The sequence below is a fragment of the Bos javanicus genome, chromosome 10 (assembly GCF_032452875.1).
Source record: "Bos javanicus breed banteng chromosome 10, ARS-OSU_banteng_1.0, whole genome shotgun sequence".
Classification (NCBI taxonomy): domain Eukaryota; kingdom Metazoa; phylum Chordata; class Mammalia; order Artiodactyla; family Bovidae; genus Bos; species Bos javanicus.
Window position 1 is genome coordinate 2411808 of NC_083877.1, and position 25467 is coordinate 2437274.

At 39.5% G+C, this 25467-nt stretch overlaps 1 protein-coding gene across 2 annotated transcripts in view; it reads left to right on the plus strand.

Annotated features, from left to right (window-relative positions):
- Window positions 1-12639: 12639 nt before the first annotated feature.
- YTHDC2 (YTH N6-methyladenosine RNA binding protein C2) overlaps window positions 12640-25467 on the plus strand; it is a 72473-nt gene continuing 59645 nt past the window's right edge. Inside the window, exons 1-5 of one of the 2 annotated variants that reach the window (XM_061429913.1) lie at window positions 12640-13052; window positions 15023-15113; window positions 21262-21458; window positions 22783-22982; window positions 24410-24576. In XM_061429913.1, the coding sequence (XP_061285897.1) occupies window positions 12869-13052; window positions 15023-15113; window positions 21262-21458; window positions 22783-22982; window positions 24410-24576 (839 nt within the window). In that variant the 5' untranslated portion in view covers window positions 12640-12868. Of the gene's footprint in view, window positions 13053-15022; window positions 15114-21261; window positions 21459-22782; window positions 22983-24409; window positions 24577-25467 lie in introns of those variants that run through there. The other variant, XM_061429914.1, reaches the window with a different exon arrangement.

The following is a 25467-nucleotide window of genomic DNA, read 5'->3' on the forward strand; positions in this document are numbered from 1 at the left end:
ACATTATGAGAAATGCTGGGCTGGATGAAGCACAAGCTAGAATCAAGATTGCTGGGAGAAATATAAATAACCTCAGATATGCAGATGACACCACCCTTATGGCAGAAAGTGAAGAAGAACTAAAGAGCCTCTTGATGAAAGTGAAAGAGGAGAGTGAAAAAATTGGCTTAAAGCTCAACATTCAGAAAACTAAGATCATGGCATCCAGTCCCATCACTTCATGGCAAATAGATGGGGAAACGTGGCTGACTTTATTTTGGGGGGCTCCAAAATCACTGCAGATGGTGACTGCAGCCATGAAATTAAAAGATGCTTACTCCTTGGAAGGAAAGTTATGACCAACCTAGACAGCATGTTAAAAAGCAGAGACATTACTTTGCCAACAAAGGTCCATCTAGTCAAGGCTATGGTTTTTCCAGTAGTCATGTATGGATGTGAGAGTTGGACTATAAAGAAAGCTGAGTGCTGAAGAATTGATGCTTTTGAATTGTGGTGTTGGAGAAGACCCTTGAGAGTCCCTTGGACTGCAAGGAGATCCAACCAGTCCATCCTAAAGGAAATCAGTCCTGAATATTCATTGGAAGGACTGATGCTGAAGCTGAAACTCCAATACTTTGGCCATCTGATGCGAAGCACTGACTCATTTGAAAAGACCCTGATGCTGGGGAAGATTGAAGGCAGGAGGAGAAGGGGATAACAGAGGATGAGATGGTTAGGTGGCATCACCGACTTGATGGACATGAGTTTGAGTAAATTCCGGGAGTTGGTGATGGACAGGGAGGCCTGGTGTGCTGCAGTCCATGGGGTCGCAAAGAGTCAGACACGACTGAGTGACTGAACTGAACTGAACTGATGCTGATAAGAGGAGAATTGCTATCTTATTTCTACTGAGTTTTCTCATCCCTGAACAGAGTATATGTTTTCATTTGTTTAAGTGTTTAATTTTTCTCAGAAATATTCTCTTGTAGTGTTAGGGTTTTTAAACAGTTTGGAGTAGGATAATTTTCTTTCTTTCTTAGACATGTTTTGTTAGTTGTTTGCAGCTAATTGCAGTGAAAAGTGAGGTTAAAATGAAAATGAAACATAGCACTTCAACTCACCCCTCACTGGCCAGAACTAATCAAATGTTCCCACCCAACTACAACAGGGCCAGGGAGGACAATTCTGAGACATCCCTAGAAAGGAAGGAAACCAGAAATATTTGATGAAATCATTGTTGACTGACATAATATCTTTTGTTGCCTACACAACAGTCGTTCTCCACCCTTTTTTACTTGCTATGAGAACATAAATTTGGTCCATTTTTTCTAGGTGACCACCTTGTTCAACATAGACCAGACCTTTCATGTTTGTTGTTCAGTCGCTCAGTTGTGTCCTACTCTTGTGACCCCATGACTGCAGCATGCCAGGCTTCCCTGTCCTTTATTGTCCCTCAGAGCTTGCTCAAACTCATGTCTGTTGAATTGGTGATCCCATCTAACCATCTCATCCTTTGCCGTGGTAATCCCATTTTTCTTTGCTGGTTAGCCATGTTCTGACTAGGATACCTAAGCATATATATTTCTGGAACTTTTGGAAAGTTTATCTTAAAAAGAAACATCAGACAGGAGGCACTTATCTTGTCTTTATCTCGGGCTTTGTAATGGTTTGCTTACTTGGACCTACAACCAAAGGGTAGTGTCAAGCCCTAAGAAGGCAGGCTGGTAAGGTGAACAGATTCTGCATGACTGACAACATTGGTATACAGTGTTGAAATAATCAATCCTGGAACCACCCTATCCTGTGACTTTGTGCTACCTTAGATAAGAAATGTCCTTATTTGGGGCCTTTTTTTTTTTTTTTTTTTAATTGGGTTTCCTGTTACTTGAAGTTAAAAGCATCTAGCTGTTAGTGCTGACTGTTAAGGATTATCCAAGAATTGTACTAAGTACTTCATTTGCATAAAGGTAATATCAGTTCAGTTCAGTCGCTCAGTCGTGTCTGACTCTTTGCAACCCCATGAATCGCAGCACACCAGGCCTCCCTGTCCATCACCAACTCTCGGAGTTCACTGAGACTCATGTCCATCGAGTCAGTGATGCCATCCAGCCATCTCATCCTCTAACGTCCCTGTCAGAGTCTTTTCCAATGAGTCAACACTTCGCATGAGGTGGCCAAAGTACTGGAGTTTCAGCTTTAGCACCATTCCTTCCAAAGAAATCCCAGGGCTGACCTCCTTCAGAATGGACTTGTTGGATCTCCTTGCAGTCCAAGGGAATCTCAAGAGTCTTCTCCAACACCACAGTTCAAAAGCATCAATGCTTCGGTGCTCAGCTTTCTTCACAGTCCAACTCTCACATCCATACATGACCACTGGCAAAACCATAGCCTTGACTAGACAGACCTTTGTTGGCAAAGTAATGTCTCTGCTTTTCAATATGCTATCTAGGTTGGTCATAACTTTTCTTCCAAGGAGTAAGCATCTTTTAATTTCATGGCTGCAGTCACCATCTGCAGTGATTTTGGAGCCCAAAAGAATAAAGTCTGACACTGTTTCCACTGTTTCCCCATCTATTTCCCATGAAGAGTTGGGAACAGATGCCATGATCTTCGTTTTCTGAATGTTGAGCTTGAAGCCAACTTTTTCACTCTCCACTTTCACTTTCATCAAGAGGCTTTTTAGTTCCTCTTCACTTTCTTCCATAAGGGTAGTATCATCTGCATATCTGATGTTATTGATATTTCTCCCAGCAATCTTGATTCCAGCTTGTGCTTCTTCCAGCCCAGCATTTCTCATGATGCACTCTGCATATAAGTTAAATAAGCTGGGTGACAATATACAGCCTTGACATACTCCTTTTCCTATTTGGAACCAGTCTGTTGTTCCATGTCCAGTTCTAACTGTTGCTTCTTGACCTGCATACAAATTTCTCAAGAGGGAGGTGAGGTGGTCTGGTATTCCCATCTCTTTCAGAATTTTCCACAGTTTATTGTGATCCACACAGTCAAAGGCTTTGGCATAGTCAACAAAGCAGAAATAGATGTTTTTCTGGAACTCTCTTGCTTTTTCCATGATCCAGAGGATGTTGGCAATTTGGTCTCTTGTCCCTCTGCCTTTTCTAAAACCAGTTTGAACATCTTGAAGTTCACGGTTCACGTATTGCTGAAGCCTGGCTTGGAGAATTTTGAACATTACTTTACTAGTGTGTGAGATGAGTGCAATTGTGCGGTAGTTTGAGCATTCTTTGGCATTGCCTTTCTTTGGGATTGGAATGAAAACTGACCTTTTCCAGTCCTGTGGTCACTGCTGGGTTTTCCAAATTTGCTGGCATATTGAGTGCAGCACTTTCACAGCATCATCTTTCAGGATTTGAAATAGCTCAACTGGAATTCTATCACCTCCACTAGCTTTGTTCGTAGTGATGCTTTCTAAGGCCAACTTCATTTCACATTCCAGGATGTCTGGCTGTGGGTGAGTGATCACATCATCGTGATTATCTGGGTCGTGAAGATCTTTTTTGAACAGTTTTTCTGTGTATTCTTGCCACCTCTTCCTAATATCTTCTGCTTCTGTTAGGTCCATACCATTTCTGTCCTTTATAGAGCCCATCTTTGCATGAAATGTTCCCTTGGTATCTCTAATTTTCTTGAAGAGATCTCTAGTCTTTCCCATTCTGTTGTTTTCCTCTATTTCTTTGCATTGATCGCTGAGGAAGGCTTTCTTATCTCTTCTTGCTATTCTTTGGAACTCTGCATTCAGATGCTTATATCTTTCCTTTTCTCCTTTGCTTTTCTCTTCTCTTCTTTTCACAGCTATTTGTAAGGGCTCCCTAGACAGCCATTTTGCTTTTTTGCATTTCTTTTCCAAGGAGATGGTCTTGATCCCTGTTTCCTGTACAATGTCACGAACCTCCGTCCATAGTTCATCAGGCACTCTATCTATCACATCTAGTCCCTTAAATCTATTTCTCACTTCTATTGTATAATCATAAGGGATTTGATTTAGGTCATACCTGAATGGTCTAGTGGTTTTCCCTACTTTCTTCAATTTCACTCTGAATTTGGCAATACAGAGTTCATGATCTGAGCCACAGTCAACTCCCCGTCTTGTTTTTGTTGACTGTGTAGAGCTTCTCCATCTTTGGCTGCAAAGAACATAATCAGTCTGATTTTGGTGTTGACTATCTGGTCATGTCCATGTGTAGTCTTCTCTTTTGTTGTTGGGAGAGGGTGTTTTCTATGACCAGTGCATTTTCTTGGCAAAACTCTATTAGTCTTTGCCCTGCTTCATTCCGTATTCCAAGGCCAAATTTGCCTGTTATTCCAGGTGTTTCTTCACTTCCTACTTTTGCATTCCAGTCCCGTATAATGAAAAGGACATCTTTTTTGGGTGTTAGTTCTAGAAGGTCTTGTAGGTTCAAAGAACCGTTCAACTTCAGCTGCTTCAGTGTTACTGGTTGGGGCATAGACTTGGATTACTGTGATATTGAATGGTTTGCCTTGGAAACGAACAGAGATCCTTCTGTAGTTTTTGAGATTGCATCCAAGTACTGCATTTTGAACTCTTTTGTTGACCATGATGGCTACTCCATTTCTTCTGAGGGATTCCTGCCTGCAGTAGTAGATATAATGGTCATCTGAGTTCAATTCACCCATTCCAGTCCATTTGAGTTCACTGATTGCTAGAATGTCGTCATTCACTCTTGCCGTCTCTTGTTTGACCACTTCCAATTTGCCTTGATTCATGAATATTCATGATTCAATATTGCAGGTTCCTATGCAATATTGCTGTTTACAGTGTCAGACCTTGCTTCTATCACCAGTCACATCCACAACTGGGTATTGTTTTTGCTTTGGCTCCATCCCTTCATTCTTTCTGGAGTTATTTCTCCACTGATCTCCAGTAGCATATGGGGCCCCTACTGACCTGGGGAGTTCCTCTTTCAGTATTCTATCATTTTGCCTTTTCATACTGTTCATGGGGTTCTCAAGGCAAGAATACTGAAGCAGTTTGCCATTCCCTTCTCCAGTGGACCACATTCTGTCAGATCTCTCCACCATGACCTGCCCGTCTTGGGTGGCCCCACGGGAATGGCTTAGTTTCATTGAGTTAGACAAGGGTGTGGTCCTAGTGTGATTAGATTGACTAGTTTTCTGTGAGTATGGTTTCAGTGTGTCTGCCCTCTGATGCCCTCTTGCAACACCTACTGCCTTACTTGGGTTTATATTACCTTGGACGTGGGATAATCTCTTCACGGCTGCTCCAGCAAAGCGCAGCCACTGCTCCTTACCTTGAACAAGGGGTATCTCCTCACCACCACCCCTTTTGACCTTGAACGTGGAATAGCTCCACTAAGCCCTCCTGGGCCCACACAGCCACCGCTCCTTGGAGGTGGGGTAGGTCCTCCCGGCCGCCGCTCCTGGCCTCGCATGTGGGGTAGGTCCTCCTGGCCGCCTCCCCTGACCTCGGACGTGGGGTAGCTCCTCCCGGCCGCCTCCCCTGACCTTGGACGTGGGGTAGTGCCTCTCGGCCGTTCCTGTGCTGTCACAGCCTGGTGCTCTCAGCCGCTGCCCCTGACCTCGGACGTGGGGTAACTCCTCTTGGCCGCCTTCGCTCGGGCATGGGGTCCTCCCGGCTTCTGCGCCTGACCTCGGACGTGGGGTAGCTCCTCTCGGCCGCGCTAAGTACGCTGGTCACAGCTGTGCGCGCTAAATGCGCCGGATATAGTCTAACTTAATTCCTATAATAGTAATAACAATGTGGGTCAGGAAGATCCCCTGGAGAAGACAATGGCAACCCACTCCAGTATTCTTGCCTGGAAAATCCCATGGACAGAGGAGCCTGGTGTGCTACAGTCCACGGGGTCACTGAAAGTTGGACACGACTGAGCAGGCGCACACACATAGGGAAGTTAAGTCCTTCCACAGACCATAACTATACACCAGCAAAAACAAACACTAAAACTTTAGGTCTATCTACACTAAGTTCAACTTGAAATCATTTGTAAATATTCCATATCTTCTCTAATTTTAATTTTTTCCCCAAAGCATATGTATAAAGTAGAACTGTCAGGTTTCACCCTAAGCAACAGAAATTTCTAGGAGTATATAAAAACGTTAGATAATGAAGAATCTGATTAACCTTATAATTTATTGATATATAATATAGGTAAATATTCTCTTTTATTTCAACAAACATATTCCATACTCTTACTAGGTGCTGCTGCTGCTGCCAAGTTACTTCAGTCTTGTTTGACTCTTTGCAACCCCATAACTATAGCTCACCAGTCTTCTCTGTCCATGGGATTCTCCAGACAATAATACTGGGGTGGGTTGCCCTTTCCTTCTCCAAGTAGGACTATGAATATTTCGGCATTTATTCCAAAAGAAAAGAAGAAAGAAAAAAGCAGCACACATCAGATCAATGCTTGATATTTACATCTTATGTCAAACTGATAGCAATCCTATAAAAAAATAGGATTTTTTAGGATTTAAAAAAATCCTATAAAATGAATATTAAACATATCCATTTTATGGATGGGAACATGAAGCTGGGAAGGCAAAGTAAATAGTCAATTCACAAAGCTTATAAATGGTGGAGCCAATAAACAGTGGAATAAAGAAGTTATGGAGGGAGATTAGATATGTGTCTGACCCCACATAAAATGTTTTCAGTTTCATCACAATATATTTGGTGAATTCAAATATAATCTTCTACTTATGATTTGTCCTGGAATGAAGCTAGGCCTCAGAATCAGCTGGGCCTAGTTTCCATTACCTCATTGATTATTGCTAGCATGACATTGGACCAGTTTTAACCTTATCCAGCCAGTTTCCTCATTTGTATCTGAGGCAATATAACTACTTCATATGGTTTCATGAGGATTGGAAAAATAAAGAGTGTGCCCCTGGGCACTTAATAAATTGTGGCATTATTATTGCACAGCTGAGGAATTTAGGTTACACAGAAATCAACATAGTATTAATAGAAAATGTCCACACAGTTCACTGGTAACCATGCCAGGACCAGGGTACAGGACCCATTTCTGCTTATCAAGAACTCTTTCCAGTGGCCAGTCAAACTGATTTAGTTCATTTCAGTTCAGTTGCTCAGCCATTTCTGACTCTTTGTGACCCCATGGACTGCAGCACGCCAGACCTCCCTGTCCATCACCAACTCCTGGAGTTCACTCAAACTCATGTCCATCGAGTCGGTGATGCCGTCCAACCACCTCATCCTCTGTGATCCCCTTCTCCTCCTGCCTTCAATCTTCCCCAGCAGCAGGGTCTTTTCAAATGAGTCACTGCTTCGCATCAGATGGCCAAAGTATTGGAGTTTCAGCTTCAGCATCAGTTCTTCCAATGAATATTCAGGACTGATTTCCTTTAGGATGGACTGGTTGGATCTCCTTGCAGTCCAAGGGACTCTCAAGAGTCTTCTCCAACTCCACAGTTCAAAAGCATCAATTCTTCAGTGCTCAGCTTTCTTTATGGTCCAACTCTCACATCCGTACATGATACTAGAAAAACCATAGCCTTGACTAGATGGACCTTTGTTGGCAAAGTAATGTCTCTGCTTTTTAACATGCTGTCTAGGTTGGTCATAACTTTTCTTCCAAGGAGTAAGCGTCTTTTCATTTCATGGCTGCAGTCACCATCTGCAGTGATTTTGGATCCCCCCAAAATAAAGTTTGACACTGTTTCCACTGTTTCCCCATCTATTTGCCACGAAGTGATGGGACCGGATGCCATGATCTTTGTTTTCTGAATGTTGAGCTTTAAGCCAAAGTTTTCACTCTCCTCTTTCACTTTCATCAGGAGGCTCTTTAGTTCTTCTTCACTTTCTGCCATAAGCGTGGTGTCATCTGCATATCTGAGGTTATTGATATTTCTCCCGGCAATCTCGTTTCTAGCTTGTGTTTCATCCAGCCCAGGGTTTCTCATGATGTACTCCACATATAAGTTAAATAAACAGGGTGACAATATACAACCTTGATGTACTCCTTTCCATATATGGAACCAGTCTGTTGTTCCATGTCCAGTTCTAACTGTTGCTTGCTGACCTGCATACAAATTTCTCAAGTTACTTTGGTAGCGTATGAGATGAGTGCAACTGTGTGGTAGTTTGAGCATTCTTTGGCATTGCCTTTCTTAGGGATTGGAATGAAAACTGATCTTTTCCAGTCCTGTGGCCGCTGCTGAGTTTTCCAAATTTGCTGGCATTTTGAGTGCAGCACTTTCACAACATCATCTTTTAGGATTTGAAATAGCTCAATTGGAATTCCATCACCTCCACTAGCTTTGTTCATAGTGATGCTTCCTAAGGCCCACTTGACTTTGCATTCCAGGATATTTGGCTTTAGGTGAGTGATCACACCATTGTGATTATCTGGGTCATGAAAATCTTTTTTGTATTTCTTCATTGTATTCTTGCTACCTCTTCTTACTATCTTCTTCTTCTGTTAGGTCCATACCATTTCTGTCCTTTATTGCACCCATCTTTCAATGAAATGTTCCCTTGATATCCCTAATTTTCTTGAAGAGATCTCTAGTTTTTCCCATTTGTTTTCCCTATTGTTTTCCTCTACTTCTTTGCATTGATTGCTAAGGAAGGCTTTCTTATCTCTCCTTGCTATTCTTTGGAACTCTGCATTCAAATGGGTATATCTTTCCTTTTCTCCTTTGCCTTTCACTTCTCTTCTATTCACAGCTATTTCTAAGGCCTCCTCACACAACCGTTTTGCCCTTTAGCATTTCTTCTCCTTGGGGATGATCTTGCCTCCTATACAATGTCCTGTGTTCTATACAACAGACCTGTGTTCTATTCCTGGGTTGGGAAGATCCCCTGGAGAAGGTAAAGGCTGCCCACTCCAGTATTCTGGCCTGGAGAATCCCATGGACTGTATGTAGTCCATGGGGTCACAAAGGGTCGGATACGACTGAGTGACTTTCACTTCAGTATACAATGTCATGTACCTCTGTCCATAGTTCTTCATGCACTCTATCAGATCTAATCCCTTGAATCTATTTATCACTTCCACTGTACAGTTGTAAGGGATTTGATTTAGGCCATAACTGAACGGTCTGGTGGTTTTCCCTACTTTCTTCAATTTACGTCTGAATTTGGCAATAAGGAGTTCATGATCTGAGCCACAGTCCGCTCCCGGTCTTGTTTTTGCTGACTCTATTGAACTTCTCCATCTTTGGCTGCAAAGAATATAATCAATCTGATTTCAGTATTGACCATCTGGTGATGTCCATGTGTAGAGTCTTCTCTTGTGTTGTTGGAAGAGGGTTTTTGCTATGACCAGTGCGTTCTCTTGGCAAAACTCTATTAGCCTTTGCCCTGCTTCATTCTGTATTCCAAGGCCAAATTTGCCTGTTATTCCAGGTGTTTCTTGACTTTCTACTTTTGCATTCCAGTCTCCTATAATGAAAAGGACATCTTTTTTGGGTGTTAGTTCTAGAAGGTTTGTAGGTCTTCACAGAACCGTTCAACTTCAGCTTCTTCAGCATTACTGGTCAGGTCATAGACTTGGATTAGTGTGACACTGAATGGTTTGCCTTGTAAATGAACAGCAATCATTCTGTCATTTTTGAGATTGCATTGAAGTACTGCATTTTGGACTCTTTTGTTGACTATGATGGCTACTCCATTTTTGCTAAGGGTTCCTGCCCACAGTAGTAGATATAATGGTCATTTGAGTTGAATTCACCCATTTCAGTCCATTTTAGTTTACTGAGTCCTAGAATGTCAACATTCACTCTTGCCATTTCCTGTTTGACCACTTCCAATTTGCCTTGATTCATGGACCTAACATTCCAGGTTCCTATGCAATATTCCTCTTTACAGCATCTGACTTTACTTCCATCCACAGTCACATCCAGAACTGGGTGGTATATTTTGCTTTGACTTTGTCTCTTCATTCTTTCTGGAGTTATTTCTCCACTGATCTCTAGTACCATATCGGGCACCTACCGATCTGCGAGCTCATCTTTCAGTGTCTTGTCTTTTTGCCTTTTCATACTGTTCATGGGGTTCTCAAGGCAAGCATACTGAAGTGGTTTGTCATTCCCTTCTCCAGTGAACCATGTTCTGTTAGAACTCTCCACCATGACCCGTCCATCTTGGATAGCCCTACAGGGCATGGATCACAGTTTCATTGAGTTAGACAAGGCTGTGGTCCTTGTGATCAGATTGGTTAGTTTCCTGGGATTGTGGTTTTCAGTCTATCTGCCCTCTTTTGGAAAAGGATAAGAGGCTTATGGAAGCTTCCTGATGGGAAAGACTGACTGAGGGGAAAATTGGGTCTTGTTCTGATGGCTGGGGCCAGGATCAGTAAATCTTTAATCCAATTTTCTGTTGATGGGTGGGGCTGTGTTCCCTCCCTGTTATTTACCTGGGGCCAAAGTATGGTGCAGATAATGAAGATAATGGCACCTCCTTCAAAAGGTCCCATGCATGCCCTGCTATACTCAGTGTCCCCAGCCCTGCAGCAGGCCACTGCTCACCCCTGCCTAATCAATCAAATTGATTAGGATTCCAAGAATTATGAAGAAAATTTGTAAAGAATAGAGATGAAAAATCTTAATTATAGATTCTATTATACAAATATGGAAAATCAATAAATAATTATTGTATGACCATACAGTTCTTGCTGCTGATGAAATATTGACAAGATAAACAAGGTTCCTGTTCTTAAAAGGCTTATGTTGTAGTGGGAAGAGCAAATAATAAGTATATAAATAAAGTAATTTCAAACAATATTAAATGATAATGGTTTACTGTGGGAGAGCCTATCTAGATAAGGGATAATGATGATGGCTTTAATAATGAGAAAGAGGCATCCATATGAAGTATTGGGAGGGAGACTGTCATGTGCAGGAGGAAACTGTTCAAGTGGAAAGTTTCCCTGATAGTAATGTGCTTGATATGTTCAAGGGACAGGAATGAATCAGTGCATTTGAGCACTGTGAGGATGAGAATGGTCACAGATGAGCCTTATGGGGGTAGACAGATGCCAGATCATGTAGAGTTTTAAGGGTCTTAGTAAGGAAATGAGGGTATTTTAGAGTTGCAGTGGGGACTGATAACAGTGCTTTGTGTAGGGATGCTATCCTACTTGGCTTGTACAGTTTTCTCTCTGTCTGTAGGCATTGGTTCCAGGAGGCCTTGAGGATACAAAAATCCAAGTCCCTTATATAAAATGGCAGTGAGTGAAAGTTGTTCAGCCGTGTTTGGCTCTTTGTGACCCCATGGACTATACAGTCCTGGAATTCTCCAGGTCAGAATACTGGAGTGGGTAGCCTTTCCCTTCTCCAGGGGATCTTCCCAATCCAGGGATTCAATCCAGGTCTCTTGCATTGCAGGCTGATTCCTTACCAGCTAAGCCAAAAAGGATGTCCAACGATACTGGAGAGGGTAGCCTATCCCTTCTCCAGGGGATCTTTCGGACACAGCAATCAAACCAGGGTCTCCTGCATTGCAGGCAGATTCTTTACCAACTTGAGCTATAAGGGAAGCCTTTAAAATAATAGTAGTATTTGCATATAACCTATACACATCCTGTTATATACTTAGAATCATCTCTAAATCACATACAATACCTAATAGGATATAAATACTGTGTACATAGTTGCAATTCATAGTAAATTCAAGCTTTGCTCTTTGGAACGTTCTGAATTGAAAAAAATTTTTTGGTTTAGTGGTTGGTTGAAACAGTGGATAAGGAACTCAAAGATACTGAGAACCAAGATCTTTTCAATGTGTTTTTAAAAAGATCATTCTAGTTGCTTTCTGGATAATGGATAATAGGAAGACCAGAGTGGAAGCAGTGTGGCTGGGTTTAGGTTTGTGTTAGTGTAACTGTATAAATGTAAACGGACATTCTCATAATCTTCCTTGACTTCGCAGCCTGAAGGTTCCATCTTCCTATTCCATTACCTCACATAGCACTTACAACTACCATTTAATCATTTTTTTGGTTAGTGCCTGTTTTTCCCGTCTAGGGTTGCCAAATAAGGCCGCTCAGTTGAATTTGCATTTCAGATATTGAGTAATTCTTTACTCCTAGTATTCTTGTGTTCTCAATTGTGTCCAACTAAACACTAGCTGGCCAGGCTCCTTTGTCCCCGGAATTCTACAGGCAAGAATACTGTACTGGGTAGACATTCCCTTCCCCAGAGTATCTTCCCAAGCCAGAAATCAAACCCCCTGCATCCCAGGTAGATTCTTTATTGTCTGAGCCATTAGGGAAGCCCAGGGAGTTCTTCAGTCTGTGTGCTTCCAAATATTGCATGGGAAAGCCCTATACTAAAATTTTGTTCTTTATCTGACATTCAAATAAACGGGGCATCTTGTATTTTTATTTACTAAATCTGGCAACACTATCCCCAATAGAATGCAAACTCCTTGAGGGCAGGAACTCCTTCTGTCCGGTTTCCCAATGTATATATAGGACACAGAGTAGGAGCCCACACATGCGTATTGGATGAGTTAACAAAGGATTTAACCACATAGCGATCGAATAAGGGCCCCTCGGTGAGGGTGTAGCTGAAGACCGGAGACAACGGGGAGAAACACAGCTGTCGAGCTGGAGACTGGGGTGCAGCGCCCCCAGGCCTGGGCGGCCTGCGCGCTGAGGTCACGGGCGCCGGCTCCGGTGACGTCATCACGGCCGCGCTGTTCGCCGGGCTGGAGCTTCACTGGCGCCGGCACTTCGCCGGCTGTTGTGGAGACCGAGGGCTTTCTGGTGCTCCCTGCGCAGTGCAGGCCGCCTGTGAAGCCGTCCGGCCCCAGCCAGCGCCCGAGAGGCCCAGGCTCGCGGTCGTTGGCTGTCAGCCGGCAGGCCTGGCCGCTCTATCGCGGGGAGAACGTCTCCTCAGGGCCATGTCTAGGCCGAGCAGCGTCTCCCCGCGGCCCCCGGCTCCCGGTGGGGGCGGAGGCGGCCCCGCGCCCTGTTGCCCTGGGGGCGGCGGCCGTGCCAAGGGGCTGAAGGACATTCGTATAGACGAGGAGGTGAAGATCGCAGTCAATATCGCTCTGGAGCGCTTCCGCTATGGGGACCAGAGAGGTGAGGTTCCTGACAGGGACCCCGCCGGCTGCCCCACCTCCCGGAAGCCCGGCCCCTCGGTGGGCAGGGGCTGCCTCACGCGTGGGAGGGAAGACGGCCCGGCCCGGGCGGGGGGCAGAGGCCGGCGTGGTCGCCCTCTTCTGGGCTGCGAGGAGCCGCAGAGTCCTGCGGGTCAGCCAAGTTTCGGGACCCTTCGTGGGGTCCGAAAACGAAAAAATCAGGTTGCTCCGTAGCAGGAGGCATTTCTTTCCCTAGGGAGAGGCCTTCCGGTAGCTTTGCCACAACTTTTAGGTGTTGTTTAGCCCCTGCTTTTTTTTCTTTTTTCTAAATCGAGGTAGGTTTAGCACCCCACTCCAGTACTCTTGCCTGGAAAATCCCGTGGACGGAGGAGCCCGGTAGGCTGCAGTCCATGGGGTCGCAAAGAGTCGGACACGACTGCGCGACTTCACTTTCACTTTTCACTTTCATGTGTTGAAGAAGGAAATGGAAACCCACTCCAGTGTTCTTGCCTGGAGAATCCCAGGGACGGGGTAGCCTGATGGGCTGCCGTCTATGGGGTCGCACAGAGTCGGACACCACTGAAGCGACTTAGCAGCAGCAGCAGCAGGTTTAGTTTGAGTTAAGGAAGTAGAGAAGCAGAAGGAAACCGTTCAGATAAATGAAGTGGCAACATGCAGTCCTTTGCTTAAATCCTGGAAGCATCACTCTATTAAATAGTTTTAAAAAAAGGAGTTAAACTCCTGGTAGACAAAGCATCTTCCACACCTCTTAAGGTTAGAAAGCGACTTGAGTCACACAGCGCAGAATCAGCAGTCGACCTGTGATCAATACAGCATATATTAAGTGCTCATTCTGGTTTGGTGGTCTAAATACAAGACCCCCTTACTCCGGAAGCTTAATTAAAAGCGTCTTAAAAAAAAAAAAAAAAGAAGAAGAAAACAGATATGAAGCCCCAGAAATATGCAACATATCCAGTCTGAGATAGTAAAATATGAATTCTGTGCAGTTTTGAAGGCAAAGACAATGGAATCTGATGCTGAGCGTTCAAAATTCTTGAGCATACCTCATCATTGAAGGAAATAAGCATTTTGTTAATAAACAAGAAGTAAGTTAAGATAGTAAACTTCGTCAGTTTTTATAGGAGCTCAAGATTTCAGCACAAGTAAGAGTAGTAATCTTTGGTGAACATCAGAGTCCTTTATCATATTTAGGTTTAAGTGTTACTGATACCAGAATTCTGGTAGACATTAAGTGGTTAATTAGTACAGGTATATCTGATTATTACACTTTATTGTACTTTGCAGATTTTTTAAATAGTTTTTTTTTTTTAAACAGTTGAAGGTTTGTGACAATTCTCTGTTGTCGAATGATGGTTAGCATATTTTATCAATAAAGTATTTTTAAATTACTGTGTATACATTGTTTTTTAATACATAATGCTATTGCACATTTAATAGACTATAGTGTTCAGTTCAGTTCAGTTCAGTCGCTCAGTCGTGTCTAACTCGTTGCGACCCCATGAATCGCATCACGCCAGGCCTCCCTGTCCATCACCAACTCCCGGAGTTCACTCAAACTCACGTCCATCGAGTCAGTGATGCCATCCAGCCATCTCATCCTCTGTCGTCCCTTCTCCGGCTGCCCCCAATCCCTCCCAGCATCAGAGTCTTTTAGTGTAACCATAAATAGGGCCAGGAACAAACTAGCATAGGCCCTGGAAACCGAAAAAATTTGTATGACTTGCTTTATTATTTTTTATTATATTTGTTTTATTGCAAGAGTCTGGAACCAAACCCAAAATCTCACTGAGGTATACCTGTATCGACTTTTCACATAAAATGTGGTAAATGTGATTATATGCTTATATGATTTTTTCAAATTTTATAAATATATGTGTACTGAAATACCTTGAAAGAAATTTGCCTATCAAGTAAATGATGCATTGTGGGTTTTTTTTTTTTTCCATATAGAAATGGAATTTCCTTCTTCTTTGACCAGTACAGAAAGAGCCTTTATTCATCGATTGAGTCAGTCTCTTGGTTTGGTTTCTAAAAGTAAAGGGTAAGCTGATAACTTTTCTTAATTAAAAAAACTTTACTGAAAAAGAGAAAGGTTTTTGACTAAATAGTTAAACCATTTTAGATTCACATCCTTAATTATATTGTATATAGAAGATCTGATTTATGTTTGTACCAAACTCAGCTCTTTGCTTTTCTTCCTATCCCCTTTTTTTTGTTTTCCCTGGTTGGAGAGAGTGGGGGAAGAAGGTAAATTTTAAGATGTTAGTAAAATGGTTTAAAAGTTGAAGTTGATTGCATTCAGAAAGATATTTTCTTTTTTTATAGAAACCAAAACTCTTTTTTTTTCCTTGAAGAATGGATAACCTTAAAATAATAAATACAATTATTAACAGAACTTATCTCTTTCAAAGCTACTGTACTATAATGGTATGCTTTGGAACACATGCTTGTTGTTTTCTTTCATACCAAGTCACAAAGCTGATGATTAGAAATGATTAAATAAAATGGAACTTATGTTCACTCCTGAGTAAAGATCTTTTTTTTAATCTAGAATTAACTTTGTTAATTTAGCAAATTAGTCTTTCTCTCTCTCTCTCTTTTTTTTTTCTTTTGTGCCTGGTATTATGGTTCCATTATACCTATTTGAGAGGTATGAAGAAAAGGGCAAGAAACCTAGATTCTACTCCCAGTCTCTCAGTGCTTCATTCTTTAGTTTGATCATGTCCCTTAACTTTAAATGCCAGTTTTGTTTTTTTTTTAATGTAAAAAAATGAAAGAGTTAATCTCTTTGTGGTAGTTGAGATTCTGTGATCCTGCAGTTTATTTTGAGCTTCTTACTTGAGTTTTAAAAACAGATTGCAGAATTACTGTGTGATAATTTACAGTTGTTTTTCTGATCACTTTTTTTTTTTTTTTTTACTATCCTTTCTTTTGAAATGAAGCTATGTGTGTTGGATTTTGTTTTTCATCTCCTTTTAGAGAGTTGAATTTACTTTGAATTGATTTTTTTTTTAATAACTGTGCACCTTTTGGTAAAAATACTCTTGTTGGAATAGCACTTGTTTTGTGTTCTTTACTATATCCTTATGCTTCCTTAGAAATTCCAGTCAAATATTCCCATACCCCGGATTTTACCTCCTTATAATTTGTTTCATTTTTCCTGAACTGGTATCACTATGTTTTGGTTCTAAGAGCACACTTTTCTGAGTCTTTAATTTGTTCATGAATAAAACAAAATTGTTTCCTATTCCTCTTAGTCCAAGTTAGATAAAATGAAACTTACAAAGTAAATTTGTTAAAACCTTGTAGAGAGAATAGATATAAAGTATAAGAAAGCAGGTTTTCCAAGTACAGTCTTGTGATTGCTGCAGGTGCTGCTTAATAGGTATCCAAGTATTTTGCTTAGGCTTCCCAGATGGCTCAGTGGTAAAGAATCTGCCTGCCAATGCGGGATATACAGGAGATGCTGTTTCGATCCCTGGCATGGGAAGATCCCCTGGAGGAGGAAATGACAACCCACTCCAGCATTCTTGCCTGAGAAATCCTCTAGACAGTGGAGCCTGGTGGGACATGGAGTCACAATAGTCCAACATAATTTAACGACTAAGCACACACACATGCAGGCACGCATGCAAGTATTTTTCTCACCCTACAACAAGACCTCCCTTTCAGATTTTAATTATTGCCTCCCTTACCTTTTGCCCTAGAAGATTGAATGCTGCACTCCCCCTCTCTTCCCCTAGCTAAAATAAGAAAATTGGGTTAAAAGTGAGGAAGCCTGTTAGTGAAGTTTTGGAAATCCATTAAAACCCTGTGATGTACAGAAATAATAGTAACAGTAGCTAACGTTTATTAAGTGCTCTTGTGTGACAGGCATTGTGCTAGGTGCTTTAAGTAAATTATCATTTGATCCTCAACATTCTTGTATGTTAGGTTCTACTTTTTTAATACCTGGTTCCTATATAACAGATGAGGCAAGTCAAGCTTGGAGATATTAGTTTTCCCAAGTTCACACAGCTAGCAAGTGGCAGAGCCAACAATCAAACATAGTTAGTGTTTAGCTAATTAATTTTTGTTGTTTATAGTGAATTCATAGCAATGTTTTAGGAACTATGAGTAGTTAAGAGAGAAATATTAGATAATGCTCATTTCTAAGTTGTTTATAGTCCATTAAGTCACAAAAAGAAAAAAAAATTGTCACAAACATAGTGAGCATGACATGGAAATAATTGTGTTTAGTGACAAAATTAACTCAGTTTATTATTTCTGAGCTAATCATAAAAAGTACAGATTTGTGTGGTATAAATTTCAATAAATTTGTATATTTGTATTGCAGTATTGAAGATAAAATGGTTTGGAGTTAGGTCTTTGCATCTGTCTGCCTGTGCTTAGTCACTCAGTGGTGTCTGACTCTGCCACCCGTTGGACTGTAGCCCACCAGGCTCCTCTCTCCATGGGATTTTCCAGGCAAGAATACTGGAGTGGGTTGCCATTTCCCACTCCAGGGGATCTTCTTGACATAGGGATTGAACTGGCGTCTCCTGTGTCTCCTGCACTGCAGGTGGATTCTTTACCTGCTGAGCCATTGGGGAAGCCCCTCTATCTGCCTAGTGCAAGTACAGATTAAAGGGAAATGAAATTAAGTATTTGCTAGACATTAAACAAATGTGTATTATCTTTGTGAAGTGAAGTGAAAATCGCTCAGTTGTGCTTGACTCTTTGCGACCCCATAGACTATATAGTCCATGAAATTCTCCAGGCCAGAGTACTGGAGTGGGTAGCCTGTCCCTTCTCCAGGGGATCATCCCAACCCGGGAATCGAACCAAGGTCTCCTGCATTGCAGGTGGGTTCTTTACCAACTGAGCTATGAGGGAAGACTTTGAATCTTTGTATAGAGACATTAATTCCTTGGTGGCTGAGAACTTTTAAGTAGTGATTTCAGATTTTGGCTCTTCAGCAGATTTGTAAACTGTTCTCAGGTTTGTAAAGTGGGAAATAGCTGTATGGTTGTATTTGAGGTAAATTATTCAGTAACATTCTATGTAAATGCAACATTTATGTCATGGTCCATGTGCGTGTTGGAAAAGAATTTCTAGACATGAGACAGAATGAGAGGGAAATAAAGTTTATTAGAGTGGAGGATGCTGTTAGAACAGCGGGATGGCCCAAGGGAGAATGGACATTGAACAGGTCCTTGGTCTATTTTTATAACCAGGGCACAAGGAACAGAATAGGGGTCTTGCAGGGAGAAGGGGAGACAGGTTATACTGCTCAGGAGGACCCGAAATTCGTTAATAGTTACAACATTGGTGTGGTAGGGAAGGACAATAAGGGTCTGGTTTTTCTGTTCCTACATTCCAAGGCCCTCCTTAGTTTTATCTGCTCTTTCATCCTTGGGTCACCACAATTTATTAATATTAAAATTGTATCAAATTAGATTAGTTATATCATCATTTCTTTAAAAGGAAGAAGCTATTGAAATATCAGAACTTCATTATAATGTATGATTACTTTTCCCTTTGAAAAGTTAGAAGTTACAATGTTCTTACCTGTACTTTCAGTCCATTTATACTTAAATATGACATATGTGGCTTGCATGTTACTATATTTTTAAAACTTCTTGTGTTTTAAAAAACTTTTAAAACTTCACTTATCTAGCATCTTTTTCACATTTTGCAGGTAGTTTCTAGTTAATTTTGCTTTGTAAAGGGACTACTAGATTTTCATGGTAGTGTGTTATTCTGGAATGAAATCATGGAATGAAATTTTATTGTATTAATTTACCTAAGACAACTGCTGTATAGAATGTTTTCATCTGCACAATAACAAGTGAATATTTTGCCAAAATTTCACTAATTTTTGAATTGTATATCAGTGCTACTGTGGTGTTGAATGGTATAGGAAAAGCACTAATATTGACAAGTAGAATTTTTTACTAAAACAAAAACTAGCAAGTTGGTATTATCTTTCTGTCCACCATCTGTGTTCAAACCAAATTTAGTAAATTTTAAATGGTAGTGGCTAAGTATTCCCACTGCTTAATATGAGTTATTTTTATACATTGTTTTGTTGTCTTTTGCAACCCCATGGACTGTAGCCCACCAGGCTCCTCTGTCCATGGGATTTTCAAGGCAAGAATGCTGGAGTAGGTTGCCATTTTCTTCTCCAGGGGATCTTTCTGACCCAGGGATCAGAGTGGCATCTCCTGCATCTCCTCTTTATCACTGAGCCACCAGGGAAGCTCATTCTTATACATTAATTCTGTATGATTATTAGGCAATCTGTGTTGGGAAAGTTTCAATCTAACCTGTTAATTTAGTTGTGAGCTTACAGAGGAAAAAGTGCATTTTCCTCAACTTTGTAATCCTGGCCTCTAGCATAGTCCCTGGCATACAGTAGGTATTCAGTATATGATGAATGATTGAATAAAAGAGAATTAAAAGTAAAATCTAGAAAACTTTGCTGAGACGATTTTTGAGAAAATTAAAACATCTTGGAACTGATAGACATATTCGAGATTTTAAAATTAATGGTTCTACTGTGTCAGAGAAGTAAATTAATTTATTTTTGATCACATTGTTACTTGAAAGTGAACACAGGCCTCTTGTGTTCTAGTGACTCTTGCTCTAGTGCTCATTTCAGCACACTTCTGGCCTTCTGTAGTTAAAATTTTATGAAGTAAATGGGAGAGAAGGGGAATGAGTGACTGATGGGAAAAGAACCTACTGCGGAGAACATCTCTAGAATCCAATAATTCTGATTTACCATGGAATTGACTAAAATTTATAGATAAGATTAAATTTTAATAAGTTCATCTTTATGTCATCATTGAAGCATCACTAAGTGCTTGTTCAGGAGTAGATGATGGCATAGAAAGGTTATAATTCATTGAGGAATTTTCAGAAATTAAAAATCTTGGTAAATTGAAGACCAAGACTTAGAAGACTTAGATAGCTAAAACTGTATAGGTTAATCTTCAGTTTCATGTCATTCTATAGTGAAGGTATTGTTGAAAAAATTTTAAATCTAATGAGAATTAGAAAAATTATACATGTCCTTTTCATTCTATTTGTGGCTTTGTTGCTCATTTTTGTAAGGTGATAGTGGCATTAACAAATTGTAAAAATGTTCTTATAAAGTTTTGGTTAACTTTTTAGTATAAGAAATGATATTTTTTCCTGGCTATAATAATTGCTTTCATTTATTATATTTAGTATGTACACAGTAACAGATACTGCCCTTTATGCATTATCTTATTTAATCATGTTAATAGTTCTTTGAGGCAGGTATCATCATCATCATCTTAGGCTCAGAGCTATTACATAATTTGCTTGTGGTCGCACAGCTAGTAAGTGGTAGAGGTAGGATTCAAATCCAAGTCCATGTGCTTTCAGAGCCTGAGCTCTTTACCAATACTACATTGTACAAGATTATAGACATATATTATTAAATCCTTCAAGATACATCTGAGGACTTCCTTTGTGTGTGACATTGTACTTAGTACTCTTAAAGCTACAGAAGTCATCAAAAATATAATTAGGACTCATTGAAGAATCTAGTAACTTGAGAACAGTTATAAATCATCATTACCTTATAATCAAAAGCTGGAGTCGTAAACTTTGAAAGATTTCTTTTTATTTTTTTTTCCCAGTATACATCTGAAAATGCTTATCAATAATGCTGATTTTTTTTGTTCACTCACTAAACTTGGCTTTCTTAACAGGTTTTTCATGGGAGTGTGACATTACCAGCATACTGGGAAAACACTCAGTGGGATATATTAGTCTGGATCACTGTCATAACTGGACCACTGTGGCATTTTCATTATCATTTTTAGATTCTGCTGTTCAAATTGATTTTATCCCTCTGTATATTTCCCAGCATGTATTAGTTGGTGATGTTTCATCCACCATGAAACCTGCTAAGACAAACTTTAAGGGTAAGTAAGCCTTTTTTGCTGATTAAAATTGGATTTGCAGCATTTTGAAATTTTAATTGAAAATGGTCTTGTGGCCTCTTTAGCACTCAATTCCTCTTTACTGGATTTTTTGGAGATTTTCAGCATTTTATCTCAAAGCATTTTTATCTTTTTCAATGTTTTGCTTGAGACATGTTTTCTAAGTAGCCATACATCATATGTGAACAAATTGACTTATATAGTAAATAAATGATTTTTATTAATATTCAGAAAGGGAGCAAATAGATACCTAACTGTGAAGAAGAAAGATGGATCAGAAACAGCTCATGCAATGATGACCTGTAATTTGACTCATAATACAAAACATGCTGTTAGGAGCCTAATTCAGAGATTTCCTGTCACCAATAAAGAGCGTACTGAACTTCTGCCTAAAACAGAAAGAGGAAATGTGTTTGCTGTTGAAGCTGGTATGTATTTTCTGGGGAGATTCCTTGTTTATCCTTTTATTGAATGACTATTCTTTTTCCACTTAACATTAAAACATTTTTAAAATTTTAAAACAACATTAAGTAAGATTTCTCATTGTGAATAAGTTTGTTTGAAATGATTAGAATTTGTAAAAATTTTGTAATGAAATGCAGTGTTAAGGCATGTCATTAAGTTAGACAGGGTTTTTGGTTTTGTTTCTTTTTTTGCATGTTACAGTAATAGCTAACCATTTATTGAGCACTTATTGTGTGCTGGACAGCATAGTAAACTTGATTATAGAGCCTTATGGCAACCCTTCCAAGGTAAGAATTTCCCCTATTTCACACGTGAAGAAACTGGGCTCAGAGAAGTTTAATAATTTGTTCAAGGCCACTCAATCAGCTAGTAAACTGCAGAGCTGAGGTTTGACTCCACGATCTGGACTTTACTATTATATATTATGCTGCCATGATACACTATGAATGGAATTTTGAATTAGGGCTTCAGCTTCTGGGAAGAGATAGGACAGAATCTTCAGTATATTAACTTGCTCAGAGGTAGATAAATATATATATTTAGGTTATAAAGTGAAGTTATAATTTTACTGTTTGGAAAAATAATTTTCCTAATGAGAAGTTTATTTCTTTTATTATCTCCAATGACAGAGTTTCTATTTGTAAAGTAGGTTTGCAGAATGTAGAAAATGCATGGTCCTAGCTATCAAGGAGTTTTATTAATAAAAATACATTCACACAGAAATATTTTGTTATGTGAAGAATATGAAACACATCATGCCTTTTTTGTTCCTATCTGCTTAAATATAGATGTTGGCTAAAATGCACAATTAGGAGATTTGTTAAGCATTAAGGCCTTAAATTTACATGTTATTCTGTTTGATCACATAATCTTACATGCTGATTTCAAGAGGCGTTTTTTCTTTTTCATACGTCTTTTCATACTGCATGCAATAGACTTTACAAGTATAATGTATATTGTTTCCTACTCTAAAATTTTGTTCTAATTGATAGAAACAAGTTTGAGAATCATTTTAGGATTTTATTGGATTTTATTTTTAATGATTTTTGTTCATTTTAAAACATTATACACTAGGAATACTTCTGAGAAATTTGCCTTCTAATTGATATCAAAATGTGTAAAATGTTCTCGAAGAATATTGTGTAGGAGTAAAGCAGCTGAGGCATTGCTTGCTAATTTTATGTTGACTGAGTAGAGAAGAAACACTTAGAAGGTATTAATTACTTATGTTTTTAACTGTATTGTTGATATACATTTTTTTTTTTGTTCTCTTATTCATTTTCAAAGAAAATCGGGAAATGAGCAAGACAAGTGGGCGACTCAACAACGGCATACCTCAGATTCCAGTAAAAAGAGGAGAATCTGAATTTGATTCTTTCAGACAATCTCTGCCAGTGTTTGAAAAACAAGAGGAAATTGTTAAAATAATTAAGGAAAATAAAGTAGTTTTGATTGTAGGAGAAACTGGATCTGGAAAGACTACACAGGTTTGTTTCTACTTTGTTGTTTATAGAAGAAAAAATATTTTACTTCATGTGATAGTTTTGCATCAAATTATACTACATATACAAAGTAAACATAATTATAGTTTTTAAACTACTAGTTTGGCTGCAATTTAAAAATTCATGAAATCCAGCATTTGCATAGGTAATGAGAAAACAGCATCTTCTGCTCTTTTGATAAAAGTATAAATTGTTTTGAAGGGCTGATTGATCATTTTTATGAAAATTAAATTTATATACTCTTTGACTCAGCATATTTTTGTCTTTGCAAAAGTATTTGAGGATAGATGCTCACTGCAGTGTTCTTTATAGCAAGCAACAACATCAATAATAACAAACCTAAAAAAGCTGGACATTACTTTATATGTAGTCATATTTGTTAAATTATTAGATGGCTTGTGCAGCTGTTAAAATAGATTAGGTAGATCTGATATGTTGTTAAGTGACATCAACAGATTACAAACATTAAATATAATAATGACTTTGTGTGAATAAAAACCTGTTTATATACACAAATATTTTAAGTTGTATAAGCATATTTTCCCCCCAAAAGAGTTTATGAGAAACTTAACAGTAGTTACTTTTGTGAAGAGGACTGTTGGTAATGGTAGGGCTTGGCAAGACTTTTACCTTATTTTTTAAATCTTTTTGACCTGTTTGAATTTAATTATAGAAGAGTGTTTGCTGTCCTGGTATTAGGCTATTTCTGATTTCTTTATAATTTTCACTATTTAAAAGATTCCAACAGAATTTTATTTCATTGACTTTATAGGATATTTTGGAGAGAATTGATATTTTTGCAATATTGATTATTCCTGCCCAGGAATATGTCATATTTTTTTAGTGTATTCCCATCTTTTATGTTTTTCAGCAGTGTTTTATAATCTTTTTCATGTAAACCTTAACTGTTTCTTTATACTTTTGTTTTTAAGTGTTTTAGTTTCTCTTGTGAACAAAATCTTTCTAAATTACACTTTTTACATTGGAGACGGCAATGGCACCCCACTCCAGTACTCTTGCCTGGAAAATCCCATGGACGGAGGAGCCTGGTAGGCTGCAGTCCATGGGGTCGCTAAGAGTCGGACCTGACTGAGCGACTTCACTTTCACTTTCATGCATTAGAGAAGGAAATGGCAACCTGCTCCAGTGTTCTTGCCTGGAGAATCCCAGGGACAGTGGAGCCTGGTGGGCTGCTGTCTATCGGGTCCCACAGAGTCGGACACAACTGAAGCAGCTTAGCAGTAGCAGCAGCAGCAGCTGATTATTAGCAGTTAACATGAAAAGTGTGTGTGTGTTTTTTTTAATGTTTGGACCTGTTACATAAGTTTTTTAGTTCTAATGATTTTTCAGTTGACATGGATTTTCTGGATATACAGTTATGTCATCTTATAGTATTTTAAAATTTCTTTCAGATTCCTCAGTTCCTTTTAGATGATTGCTTTAAAAATGGTATTCCCTGCCGTATATTTTGTACTCAACCAAGACGCTTAGCAGCTATTGCTGTGGCTGAAAGAGTTGCTGCAGAAAGGAGAGAAAGGATTGGTCAAACAATTGGATATCAGATCCGTTTAGAAAGCAGGTAAAGACAATTCACCTGTTACCTTTTATCATTCTTAGAAAAGACTAAATATTTGCATTTCACTAAACATAGAGAATATGTTTGGAGAAGGCACTGGCGACCCACTCCAGTACTCTTGCCTGGAAACTTCCATGGATGGAGAAGCCTGGTAGGCTGCAGTCCATGGGATCGCTGAGTTGAACACGACTGAGCGATTTCACTTTCACTTTTCACTTTCATGCATTGGAGAAGGAAATGGCAACCCACTCCAGTGTTCTTGCCTGGAGAATCCCAGGGATGGGAAAGCCTGGTCGGCTGCTGTCTGTGGGGTCACACAGAGTCGGACATGACTGACGTGACTTAGCAGCCAACAGAGAATGTGTTAGTTGAAAAATGAGGTGGTCATTTTGCTTCAAGTAAGTGCGAACAGAACATTGAGGTCATGTCTAAACTTATTGAGGTTTTCAATAAATAAATAGTTTGAAAAGAAATCCTGTTTCATAGTTTAATGATAAAGTGCAAGTTGTACCATCTCTTTGAGCCTGAGCTTCCTCATCTGTAGTGTGTGGTTATTGAAAGCATCTAGAGCACAAGTTTGATGTGAAGTTTACAAAAGCACTCAATAAGTGCTAGTGACTGAATTATTGTTACTGATAATAGTAGTACTTAGTAGTGCCTGCTTGACAAGTAGTACTGTTTCTTTGCTCATAATTATTTTGGTATAATGATTCAAAAAGCTGATCTCATTTATGATATAATCTTATCCTCAAGTTAAAAATGTTTCAGATCTTAAAAACTATCTCTTTGGACTCTTTAACAAAATAATTAATAAAAGGCTGTTAGTAATAATTTGTGATATTATCAAACATAAAATATGTATTTCATATAACTTTGTTAACAAAGCATGTATAC